This window comes from Lampetra planeri, chromosome 16 (genome assembly GCF_965212315.1).
Source record: "Lampetra planeri chromosome 16, kcLamPlan1.2.h2, whole genome shotgun sequence".
Classification (NCBI taxonomy): domain Eukaryota; kingdom Metazoa; phylum Chordata; class Hyperoartia; order Petromyzontiformes; family Petromyzontidae; genus Lampetra; species Lampetra planeri.
In genome coordinates, this window is record NC_136122.1 from 8,259,558 (window position 1) to 8,273,149 (window position 13,592).

At 47.9% G+C, this 13,592-nt stretch overlaps 1 protein-coding gene across 1 annotated transcript in view; it reads right to left on the bottom strand.

The window, feature by feature from the left end:
* ST8SIA1 (ST8 alpha-N-acetyl-neuraminide alpha-2,8-sialyltransferase 1) overlaps positions 1–9,080 on the bottom strand; it is a 31,095-nt gene extending 22,015 nt beyond the window's left edge. Inside the window, exon 1 of the mRNA XM_078601481.1 lies at positions 8,247–9,080. Coding sequence (XP_078457607.1) covers positions 8,247–8,470 — 224 coding nt within the window. The 5' untranslated portion in view covers positions 8,471–9,080. The remainder of the gene's footprint in view (positions 1–8,246) is intronic.
* Positions 9,081–13,592: the final 4,512 nt, after the last annotated feature.

Here is a 13,592-nt window from a genome sequence, read left to right on the forward strand (position 1 = left end):
TGAAGTGACTTTTGCAACACAAAAGTGCAGTATAACCACTATGGGTAAGAACGCCTATCACCTTTATTTTGGCTGCAAAATTGGAGATCAGAAAAAGATGTGGGCCCACAATATGCTGCAACACTTGTGCAACAAATCTTCGCCAGTGGTTGAACAGGAAAATGAAATCTATGCCTTTTGCAGTGCCAATGGTTTGGAGAGAGCTATCAGATCATATAAGCAATTGCTACTTCTAATGGCACCTCCAGTTGGGAAAGGTGTGTCAAAGAAGAAAAAGTGGACTGTACATTATCCAAACATTTCATCAGCTATATGCCGAGTACCCCACGGAGAAGGACTGCCGATTCCTGATGCACCAGAATCATTCTCACTTGAGTCAGATGAGGAAGAGGATGAAACTTCTGGTCCTGAACCATCAATGTCACTTGACCCATATTGTATCCCATCCTCTTGCACTGAACCACGCTTCATAACACAAAGTGAACTGAAAGACCTTGTCAGGGATTTGGAACTACCCAAGAGTAAGGCAGAGCTGTTGGGCTTCACACTGCAGCAGTGGAATCTCCTGGCAGCCTGCAACAACATCGATGGTGTGATGGGACAGCCCTCAACATCGTTCATGTTGCAGATGAGTGGAGACTGTTCATTGATTAATTGAAGCTGAGTTCTAAAGCTGTTTTGCTGCATAATGGCAATGTTTTGCCATCAATTCCAGTTGGTCATGCAGTCCATATGAAGGAAACCTATGACAACATGAAACAACTTTTGAGGTGCATAAACAATGACCAACATCAGTGGCAGCTTTGTGGCGATTTCAAAGGTGTTGCTCTCTTGCTTGGTCTGCAGACTGGATACACAAAGTACTGCTGTTTTCTCTGCGAATGGGATAGTTGTGCGAGAGACTCCCACTACATCAAGATAGAATGGCCACTCCGACAGTCATTGGAGCCTGGGAGGAAAAGTGTTCAGCATCCACCACTTGTTGAATCAAGGAAGATTTTGTTACCACCCTTATACATCAAGCTGGGTCTGATGAAGAACTTTGTCAAAGCCATGGACAAAACACAAGCAGCTTTCAAGTACCTCCGTAGCAAATGTTGAAGGTTAAGTGAAGCTAAGATAAAGGAAGGTGTCTTTGTGGGTCCTCAGATTCGTGAACTTCTTCAAAATGATGCATTTGACATTAAACTGGGTGGCAAGGAAAAGACGGCATGGAACACCTTACAGTTAGTGGCCACACATTTTCTCGGAAACAACAAGGCAGACAACTACAGGGAGTTGCAACATGTCACTAAAGATGCATTTTTTGCACTCTCAGCAGTGAGCGATGAGCATGACGAGCGATTTCACCAGGACATTGCAACAATGGAAAAACGCTACAGGGCAAATGGAGCCCATCAATGCTTGCAGACTACTGCTGGACAGTGACAAGAGATGCTCCATTTAATGAATACAAGAGACAAGCCAAGAAGCGCCGAGTAGACACTGAATAAGGACTAAACTAATCTAATTATATATACATAATAGTTTTACCTTTTTGTCAAAATAAATGTTATTTATACAACCCTTTTGCTGATTTTTTTAAGTGTTACTTGAACAGGACAGGTGACATGTTATCATGTAAAGCAACCATAAACACATGAAAATACAAAGGTTTACCATTTACAAGTAAAACTCTATCTATACAATGTACATAGATGTAAAATGTAAAACCTTAAATATCTTGGGAACAGTAGCCAATGAGTTGTTTTAATTGTCATATTTGAATTCAGCAAATCAAAATCCATAATAAACAGCACATTTCATCTCTGAAGCAGACGACGTCTAAAAAATTGTAGATCAGTGTTACCTAACATTAGGGGACGTATATTACTTAGACAATCGAATTTCACACGGGAGAAGTATATTCTCCCTGACGTTCGAGATATGAGTTACACAAGGGAATATTCCCTAGGGGCCCGGGATTATTTTACATAATTGTTGGTCAACGCTGAACATCGGGGCCTTGTAGAACAAAAATGGGGGGATGGTGTTATGACCAACAATAGCCTGTGTTTGCAGACGTGGTTAATACAGGTTATCCCCGTGTCTAGTACACCGATTAGAGGGGAGCATACATGTACATTACAACACACAACACATCCCCTCAACCGTCACTCCAGATCTCAGTGCATTAGCACGCGTTTGAACTGCATGCTCGTCCCGGTACTGGTCCTCTCCGGCGTGTTTTTGGATGACACCCTCCATGTTCCACCTCATCTTAGTCCTCAACAAGGTCGTGCCTAGAAAGGAAGGTTGAGAGTGTACTTTGCTGGGGTAAAAGTTTTCCCCCTCGGCTTTCGTCGCGACACCTCGAGGCTCGGCCTCTATGAATCTGGGTGGTAGTTGTTGTGGGTGGTTCTCAATATGGTTTCAAGTGACTCGGGTGGACCATCCATCGCCAGTGCCCAGAGGCATAGCTAGTGGGGGCAGGGGGGTACTTATGTCCCCGGGCGCCAAGGTAAAGGGGCGCCAAAATTAGGCTTACAACGTCACATTATAACGTATTGCGGTGGGTGCGGCAGCCTGAAACTACTGCACAAATCTACACCTCAAACTAAAAGTTTATATATCCCGCCACACACAGCCTACATGTCATGTAATTACATTTTGGTATGTGATTCAACGGGGGGGGCGCCAATTTTATAGTTCGTCCTTGGGCACAAAATATCCTAGCTACGCCACTGCCAGCGCCCCATCTGGATGCGTGCACTTTGTGGGCAAATAATTATCTTCCGTACATCAAAAGGAGGAGAGCTCGGTCAACGTGTGCGGTGCCCTTTGATAAGCTCCTAAGACTCCTGAGATGTGCAAGTACCAGTCTGTTTGTTACTACGTGGCACAGCATCACAGACAGCGTGCGGTTGAGCCATTCCACCTGTCCATCGGACTGGGCGTGGAATGGTGATGTTCGAATTTTCTTAATGTCTATCATTTTGCATACATCGTGTAGCCATTTTGTGGAAAAATTTCGACCCTGGCTGTGAGCAGTTTCTCAGGGGGGCCTTTGTCCAAGACATATCCGTGGAGAAAGGCCTCCGATATGGGTGTGGTCATCTGGTCTGGCATGGGCCATCGAGTACAATAATCTGTCCCGATTAGTAAATATTTATAACCTCTAGGTGTTTTTCGGAACGGACCAAGAATGTCTAGCGTGACCAACTCGTTCTCCATTTATACTGCGATCAACTGCAGGGGAGGTTGTACTGGTTGTGAAGGAGGTTTCCTCTTCGCACACTCCTGGCAAAAATTACCCAATCCCGCACATCCTTAGCCATTCCTGGCCAATAATGATGGGATTTCAATGCGAGTAGTGTTTTTCGATGACCCAGGTGCATAAGCTGTTAAGCGTGCATCTCTGATAACAATTGGTGGCACAGGAGGGTGCGAACCACCAAGCAGCAGCGCTGCAGTCTAGGGTCCCATCTCATCAACAGTCCCCGCCATTTTATGAATGGCATTCGTGGCTGTATTTCCTTGGCTGACTCAGCTGACTGTGCGGCAAGGGACTCCAGTGAGTAGTCCTTTTTTTGTAAGCGGATCCATTTGGTCCGTATTAGCCCGAGTTCATGATTCTCGGGCAGTTCGTTCATGTCATCGATCACCGCGTTTATTGGTGTCCCTAGGCACGGCGATTCGGGGACGGTCGTTTTACATCGAGCTATCCCATTTGTACAGGTACACACGTTTTTCCATTTTAATCTTGACAGCACGTCCACATTACAGTCACGGGTACTCTTTCTGAGTGTCACGTCGTAAGAGTACTCTTCTGGATTCTCTATCCACCTAGCCATCTTCGCGGACGGTTGATCCATCCAGAGTGAGAATTGTAGTGCCGCATGATCGGTCCGCACGGTAAACCGGCGGCCGTATAGGTAGGGCTGGAATGAGAAACCAAAAGTAACCACTACTAGGAGTTCTGTATGCGTGACGCAATACCGTTGCTCCATGGTAGAAAGCACGTGACTCCCATATGCGATCACCACTTCCACGCCCTCTCGCATTTGTGACAACACAGCCCCAATGCAGACGTCACTAGCATCCGTATCTAGGATGAACGGCAAGGAAAAATCCGGGTATGCTAGTGGGTGAGCCTCAGTCAATCTAGAATGCAGTGCTTGGAAAGCCGTCGCTTTTGCTTCTCCCCACTAAAATCACATTCCTTTGAGCGTGAGGCCATGCAATCGTTTCGCTATGGTAGCAAATTGGGGTACAAATCGGCAGTAATAAGACACAAACCCCAAAAACCACCGTACTTCCTCTATTGAAGTTGATGTAGGCCAATTTTCCACAGGGCAAGTTTTTTCACGGTCTGTCGCCACCCCTTTCCCATTGACTACCCTAGCGATTTTGCTGGTTTCTATATCTGGGTGCAAAAAACGCATTCGCTCTCCTAACGGTGTCCCAATACAATCCTGGTCCATCAAGATTGTAATGGACAACCGACTCAGATAATAATCAGTCCCTCATAAACATGGTACTGCCACCATCAGGGTCGGCGTTCCTGCCTCTTCATGTACCAGGAGGTATCTCGTGAACCACAACTAAGTCCGGTCGCTCTCCGGTACAACGGGCAGTACGATTCCACTCTTTTGGATGAGGCCTCTATCTTCTCCACATCCAGCGCGTCTGGCCGCCTCGTCCATCCTGAGAAATGCTACTTCAGCGAGCACCAGAAGGGTGCAATGGAAGGCCATCAGTGGCTCATTCTGTTCACGCTGCAAGCTCGAGAACTGTTGCCTGGCACTGGATGGTGGCAGGCAGAAGATTTCCGCCATCTCTTCATAGGCCTGTTGTAATGTGGCACGATGAGCCTCTGCGATGGCACAGAAGGCCATCAGCACCCCATCGTCATGCACCGTCGGCAGGGCTCGGAGGGCATATTTCTTCATTCCAGCCGCTGACGGTGATGGCCGCTTTGAAACACTTGACGAAGGCCGCCCAGTCGCCTCCAGTGGCCGCAAACTCTTTGATCGGGCCCAGCCGTCGTACTCGTTCTGCTGGGCTCTGGGTTGGTTTCAAAGATGTCTGTGGCACCGGCTCAGGTGGTGTGATGGTGGCCTGCAGTACAGCCGGGGACCGCAGCTGCACAAGATGATCCATTCCCATACGTCTAGCCACAAAGAGGAGCGACGACTGCTCCAGCCCATCGATGTCAGATCGCCGTACAGCGAGGAAGCGGCTACTGTTCCGGCTCTATACTGTCGGCTCGCCGCATGGCAAGGGGCGGCGACTCCATCCCCATCCTGTCGGCCCGCTCAAGATCTCTCTCGTCGACAATCCCCGCGATGAGCCGCTCGATCGACAAGGTGAGGCGGTCCACCTTCTCCGCCAACTGTCGCCACACTTCCGTGGGGCTCTTCAGTCGCGGCATCTCGGGTTCCCCCAAGAACATCACCGCCAGCGGGTCGGCACCTCCTCCTCTTGTTGAGCTCCTCTTTCGGTTCTTCATCAGGATGTAAAGGTTGACATCCCACTGCTGCCACCAGTGTAAAGGAGTACCTTGGAGGTGTCCATTTTAACAAGGTGTCTATTTACAAATGGGAGAGTCGGTGCAGCTCTGTTGAATCCAGCCTAGCAGCACCCCGCCTTGATCGTCCTTCTTCAGTCTCATCCCAGCCTTGTGCCCCGTACTGCGTTTGGGCTCCCTCTTATATACCCTCTTTCGGCCCCGTCCACAATGAGCTCGTGTCCCCACGTGGACGGGCCATCTGTTCTTAATTGACTCAACATGTGACTTCCCAAATATTCCTTCGTACAATTTCCCACGCCCACGCGTCCACTGTACCACAACGTTGTATCCCAGCCATAACTGAAATATACAGTCCCCTACAAAAATATATAATCAATTGTTGCATATACATAAGTTGTATGCGTATAGCATCGTGCATATACTGAATATCTAGTTCTTGTTCATACTATAGAATAAGGAAATTCCAGGATAATGGAGAATGCCAAGCAATAAATATTACTCTATTCTCCGGATAATAAGACGCACATTACCACCTCCCACCCTCCTGTATGTTAAAGCAAAAGTTGTGAATGCGTCTTATAAATCGTGTCGATGTGCACGCGTGTGACCAGATTTCTGTAATTTTTTTGACACCGGACACAAGTTTGGTGTGCGTCTTACTTTCTCCAAAGCGGCTTATAATCCGGTGAATACTGTAGCAGAAAGCTAACATCAATTCCTTTGACGCAAAGTCTTTCAAGGTGAGCATTTCATGATATTACATTCACCAGTGATGAAGTCATTAATTAGTGTATCGGCCTTAACTATTCCCAACTCGTGCAATGAATGAGGCTCTTATACATCTGACCTCATCAAAACATCATTACCAACAGTAACTGGTTCAAATTGGAGTAATTAGCATGGCCCAACATTCATGTATTCATTCATGAAACAAGAAATATTAGCCTTAGTCAAATATGCCCTCCATACGTTTACTACCTTAAGACTCTATGGTCTTTCCTGCATGTGTGGTAGAGCGGTGGCACAGTGGTTTGGCGAAAGAACATTTTGAGTTCGATTCCAGACCTCGGCTACAAGTGGGGCGAATCATGCCTGAAGCGAGTCCTCTCCCCAAACCCCACCCAACTCAACTCATCCGACAACCCGCACTGACTTGCTAAGCATGGCAAAGTACTACTACTGATACTCTTTAGGTCTTTCGGTAAAGTCAGGTAGATAGAAAAATAATTAAAAAATCACGACGTTTCGATCGCAACACAAGCAATCGTCTTCAGGTGAAAAAAACCTATCCTGCCTAAGCAGGTTCGCCTGCTGTATTTTTTCACCTGAACACGATTGCTTGCGTTGCGATCGAAATGTCGTGATTCATTATTTTTCTATTTACGTCACTTTACCGAAAGACCCAAAAATAATTAATTATTGCAGTCACAGAAGCTTTAAGTCAAGATTCACTACTACTGACTCACATGACGTGAAGAGAAAAAAAACCTTTATCCGGTAGTGGATTGAATCATTGAATGAACACTCGAGACGCGGGTTTCCACGGTTGTGCCGCGTGCTGTTTGTCAGCATGACGTTTGCGCTGCACGTGCTAGGGAGCTGCTCTGTTAAAAAAAAATGCTTCCCAGCAATTGGGAGCGAAACGTCGGACACTGTACCGAAGAACAGGCCGTAACGACGCGAACACATCATCAGAGAGCAAAAGCTGTAACATGAATCGTGCAGATACATACATTATAGACTGCCTGTACACTCACCCAGCTTAATAACCAGGCGACAGTCTAAATTATAGACTGTCTGTACACTCACTCAGCTTAATAACCATTGCTAGTCTACATTATAGACTCAGTTTAACACGTAGGCTTTCGCGACCAATATTATTCATAATCAACGTTTTTGGGTTAGATCTAACCCAAAAACGTTGATTATGTACATTATAGACTGCCAGTACACTCACCCAACTTAATAATCAGGCGACAGTCTAAATTATAGACTGTCAGTACACTCACTCAGCTTCATAACCAGGCTACAGTCTCCATTATAGACTGTCAGTACACTCTCTTTACTTAATAACCAGGCTACAGTCTACATTATAGACTGCCTGTACACTCACCCAGCTTAATAACCATTGCTACAGTCCACATTATAGACTGCCAGTACACTCACCCAGCTTAATAACCAGGCTACAGTCTACATTACAGACTGCCAGTACACTCACCCAGCGTAATAACCAGGCTACAGTCTACATTATAGACTGCCAGTACACTCACTCCGATTAAAAACCAGGCTACAGTCGACATCAGTGTTGTTTATAATTTTTATTCACTTGATTTTATTTTCTTTTTCTATCTACGTGACTTTACCGAAAGAACCAACGAATATTAATCCTTCTCAATATACGTTGCTAATTGATAATTGGTTCTTTACCCTTCTATCTGGCAACAAAACTGACACCTTTTTACAAGGAGTCATGTTTGCATAGACCGCAATACCTGCAGTCATAATACAAACAAAAGAACATAACTCTGATAATGTGCACTGTCCATTATCAGAGTTATGTTCTTTTGTTTGTATTATGACTGCAGGTATTGCGGTCTATGCAAACATGACTCCTTGTAAAAAGGTGTCAGTTTTGTTGCCAGATAGAAGGGTAAAGAACCAATTATCATATTTTTACTGGCAAATGAGGTTCCCATAGAATATACGTTGCATTGCATCATCGCTGCTTTCTTACCTGAACAGTGTCGTAGCGGTTTTGTTTTTCTTCCACAGGACGCCAGATCGCTTCACCAGCCGAATGAGTTTCTGCTCGTCGAATTTGCCGTGCATCGGCAAGAGCTCGTAAATCCCGTAGAGTGACAGCAAAGCCAGGACGATGAAGAGACACACCTTGCTCCTAAGCAGTTTTGATGCTTTCATCATTTTGACCTCCACCTTTTTTACAGGTTGCGCGTGCATGAATAACCCCTTAAAAAATTATAATGTCCCTTTAAAAAAAAATCAAAATAGCACTGCGTAATTATCCGCAAAGAGTTGTGTTGCTTTTTTTCGTTGTTGTTGTTATTATTATTGCACGAGAAATTGATGAAGGTTCTCTACGGGACTTGCGTTTTGCGTGATCGGAGTCAATCGAACGCGTCCCGCTACCTGCACGCGCGCTGCAACACCTGTGCGGTGATTGACGGGGGACACATTCGGCGCTGTCAACGCAAAGCGCACACGCGTAGCTCCAACCATTATTCTTCGTCCTTCATGCAGCTGCTTATTTTTTCTAAAATCATTTTGGCATCATCAAAAGACGAGTCGGCCCAAAAAAAAAATCTGCGCGGTCCCTGTTTAAAAACACACTCTCTACGTTTAGGTCCCGGGTACTAAATGATGAATTTGTCCACGCGTTGCAGAAGGCAAGCGGGGGTAAGGCGTGCAGGGACGTCCCTGTAATCACGACACTGTTCGTAGTCAAAACACTGCGGTCCTTGTTCTTTAAAACAAAAATGTCTCCTCCTTTCTCTGCTGTCTGCAGCCGATCGTGTGCCTGGCTGTGCCGAGCCAGAGCCCGTCCTCACTGGTCCTGGGGCTCAGCATGCCGCCCCCCGTACACCCCCATTCCTCCCCAATTCCTCCCCTCCTCCCCACTCTCATCACCACTCCCCTAGCACCACGATACACCACGCACACCACCACCACAGACCACGCACACCACCACCACTACGATACACCACGCACACCACCACACACCACGCACACCACCACCACTATACCCCACGCACACCACCACACCCCACGCACACCACTATGATACACCACGCACACCACCACCACGCACACCACTACGATACACCATGCACACCACCACTACCACTATGACACACCACGCACACCACCACCACGATACACCACGCACACCACCACCACGATACACCACGCACACCACCACCACCACACACCACCACCACTATACACCACGCACACCACCACCACACACCACGCACACCATGATACACCATGCACACCACACACCACGCACACCACCACTACGATACACCACGCACACCACCACACACCACGCAAACCACCACCACCCCTACGATACACCACGCACACCACCACCACGCATCACGCACACCACCACACACCACGCACACCACCACCACCCCTACGATACACAACGCACACTACCACCACACACCACGCACACCACCACCACACACCACGCACACCACCACCACACACCACGCACACAACCACAAACCACGCACACCACCACCACCCTACGATACACCACGCACACCACCACCACAATACACCACGCACACCACCACCACAATACACCACGCACACCACCACCACGATACACCACGCACACCACCACCACCACACTCCACCACCACTACGATACACCACGCACACAACCACCACCACCACCACGCACACCACCACCACTACTACGATAAACCACGCACACCACCACATCCCCCCCCGGCCCATCCCCCCGCCCCGCCCCTCCCCCCGCTCCGCCCCTCCCCCCGCCCCGCCCCTCCCCCCGCCCCGCCCCTCCCCCCGCCCCGCCCCTCCCCCCGCCCCGCCCCTGCCCCCGCCCCGCCCCTCCCCCCGCCACCCCCCACCTCCCCGCCCCTCAACTCTCTCCATCATCATAGACAAAGGTCCCCTTATAAGCTTGACAGACCGCCGGGGCAAGTGCTGTTGGCGAGTAGCACCCACGACGGCCGGCACGGCACAAACACAGCGGTGGTGCCCCCCCCCCCACCACAGCCACCTTTGTCTTCCCCCAGTGGCGATGTGTAACACACCGCGGCAGGTGCTCACTTGAGGCCGAGTCGACCTAGGGGAGCAGGGAGGACAATCGTCTCACGCAGCTTGCGGGGCCTGCCTCTCACTGCCTTTGGCTCTCACTCGAAACGTCGACGATGACGGCGGCGACGACGGCCCCACCACCTTCACCTCCAATTCGGCCATTAATGATGTGATGGGTGTGTTTGAGAGACCTTCAGGGTGGTGGTTGTTGTTGTTGTTTGTGATAGACCTACGTGGTGGTGGTTGTTGTTGTTGTTGTTTTGTGTGAATATGGCAGAGCGGACGAGCTGATTGAGTTTGAAAGTGAGTAGGGAGGTGCTTTGTGTTTCTCGGTGTTTGTGTGCGTTAATATCGCGTTCATCCATCGTATTTTTTTCAAATTGTCTAAGGCTTTGGTTTGAACGTTTTGGCGCACTTTTTTTAGTGTCTTATCATCTGTGTCTTTGTGTCTGTGTTCGTGTGTTCTTGTCTTTGTGTGTACTGTAGTGTCACTAGTGTGTGTACAGTAGTATGTGTGTACTGTAATGTGTGTATACTGTAGTGTGTGTATGCTGTATGTACTGTAGTGTGGTGTACAGTAGTGTGTGTACTGTAGTGTGGTGTACAGTAAGGTGTGTACTGTAGTGTGTACAGTAGCGTGGTGTACCGTAGTGTGTACTGTAGAGTGGTGTACTGTATCTGAGGGGTGGACAGTTCTCCACTCGGGGCAGGAAACAACCAAACAGCAGGGAGTGGCACTTTTCAACAAAATAATGAAGACGTGTGGGAGCGTGGTGGTGAGGTGTGGGAAGCTGTAAGTCCCAAGCTACTGTGGGCTCGCCTTCCCATCAATAAGAGGCAAGGAATGGTGGTGGTTGCTTACGCCCCCACCGAAGATGGACATCAGTGGAGGGATGCAGACAAGGCCGATGAGTCGGACGCCTATAACCTCTTGTCCCAGGTGCTAGCTAAAGTGGCCCCTCGGGATAGAGTCATCCTATTAGGTGACTTTAATGCCCGAGTGGGTCATGACGCAGACTCCTGGGTTGCAGTGATCGGAAGGCATGGGCCAGATCAGCTCAATAATAACGGAAGGAGGCTGCTAGACTTACATGCAGCCCATGGGCTTGTTATTACAAACACGCTGTTCCGGCATTGGTGCATTCACACAACATCATGGAATGTATGCCGGGTCCAAGCAAGAACATCTGTTGGATCTATATAATTACGGACCAGCGGATATGGGCCCATGTCCTTGACACCAGGACCAACCGTGGAGCTGATCTCCCCACTGACCATTGATTTGTCATCTGTAAGATACGCCTACCATTCTTCCACTCCGGTGGTGGGTGTCCATATAGGACCCCATTCAAACCCGCAGTCACCTGGTCTCAGCTAGCTGAGGATAATTGCAAGCAGGAATTTCAACATCGTTTGCAGCTGGGGTTAGCATCGTGCCCCCCTCCTGATGCTGAGGGGAAATGGGTGAGGTTCAGGACTGTGGCTCATGCAGCTGCAACAGCTGCATTAGGCTTGTGATCCAGATCTCCCCAGAGACCCTGGCTGAAGGAGATGTTCCTCTTCATTGACAGCTCATAATGGTGGACCCCCGGAAGGTGCTGATGCCACCACTGCACATCAAATTGGGCCTCATCAAACAATTTGTCAGAGCTGGAGATAAGGAGTCGGCAGCCTTCAATTACCTTCAAGACTTCTTCCCTAAGCTGTCTGAGGCAACGGTCAAAGCAGGTGTCTTCGTCGTACCACAGATAAAGAAGATCCTGGAGTACAATGAATTCCCCAAGAAGCTCACTAGTAAGGAGAAAGCGGCTTGGAACAGCTTTGTCATAGTGGTTCGTGGCTTCCTGGGCAATCACAAGGTCGAAAACTACGTGGAGTTGGTTGAGACTGGTGAAGAACTATGCACAATGGGCTGTAGGATGTCCCTCAAATTCTTTGGGTCTTTCGGTAAAGTCACGTAGAAAGGTTAAAAGAAAATAACAAACTACGACGTTTCGATCGCAACACAAGCTCGTAACACAAGCTTGTGTTGTGATCGAAACGTAGTTTTTTGTTATTTTCTTTTAACCTATCTACGTTAACGAAAGATCCAAAGCATATGAATTCCTGCAGTCACGAAAGCTTTAAGTCAAGATTGAATGTCCCTCAAAGTCCATATCCAAGATGCTTATCTTGATAAATTCAAGGAGAACATGGGAGCGTACTTGGAGGAGCAAGGCGAGTGCTTCCACCAGGATATACTGAACTTTGAACGCCGCTATCAATGACAGTTTAACAAGAACATGATTGGAGACTACATTTGGGGGCTGATTCATGATTTACAGTATATTCATAAATCTCGAAAAACTACTCACTTCTAAATCTTTTGTAGTAATTTTTGTACAACTTTAGTATAAATACATGTTAATATTGATTCATATGGTTTTTTTCTGGCTTTGTGAACGAAAATACACAAATTCGCCCGTTTTCTCATTGAAAATAGGTAAATTTCAAAATAGCACTGTCCTGGTCACAAAAGCAAAGTTTGTGGGGAATGATAACCATCTTCTATACTTTTTAGGCATAAGCAATTACGAAATATCAAACTACCCAGGAACAAAAATTGTGTTACATTGTGTAATCAGTCCCCAGTCGGCAGGTAACAGCCAATGTGAAAGAGACTAGAACCAGGCCCGTACCAGTAACTCCCCAATACAAATTATTGTATTTGTCCTACAATTCCCATGCTCCCCCCTTTCGCAGCTACAAATTGACTCTGAACGTACAAATTGAACATGATCGCCAACGGGCTTCTTAACTGGTCGGTCTTCCAGGCCATTTCAGCCTGGGGCGCTTGGAGTAGCTGCTGCCCCATCCTCTTCTTCTCCTGGAGTCTCGGTGGGGTTCCTTTTATGACCAGCGTGAGACCTCTTGTAGTTGATCCCACCGCTGGCACCACTGTAACGACTCTGACACGTTGGTTGTTGAAAAGGTGTGAGAATATTTTATTATCTTCTGCAGTGCACGTTCACTTCAACTTTCACCATCAAAAGCGCCCCGAGACCTCTCCGATCCTCTTTTCCCGTCTCTTTCCCGCTATTGTTCTTCCGTTTCTATCCAATGACTTCTCTCCTCGCCTCCCTCGTCATACCTCTTCTCTTCTCATCTGCATAGGTAGGTACGTCTGATATCATCTGTCTCCCTCCAACGGCAAATGAGCTATTTCTTAGGTGCGCTCTTTCAGCCAATAGGGAGCCATGTTGCTCGTCGTCTCCACGGTCCACGT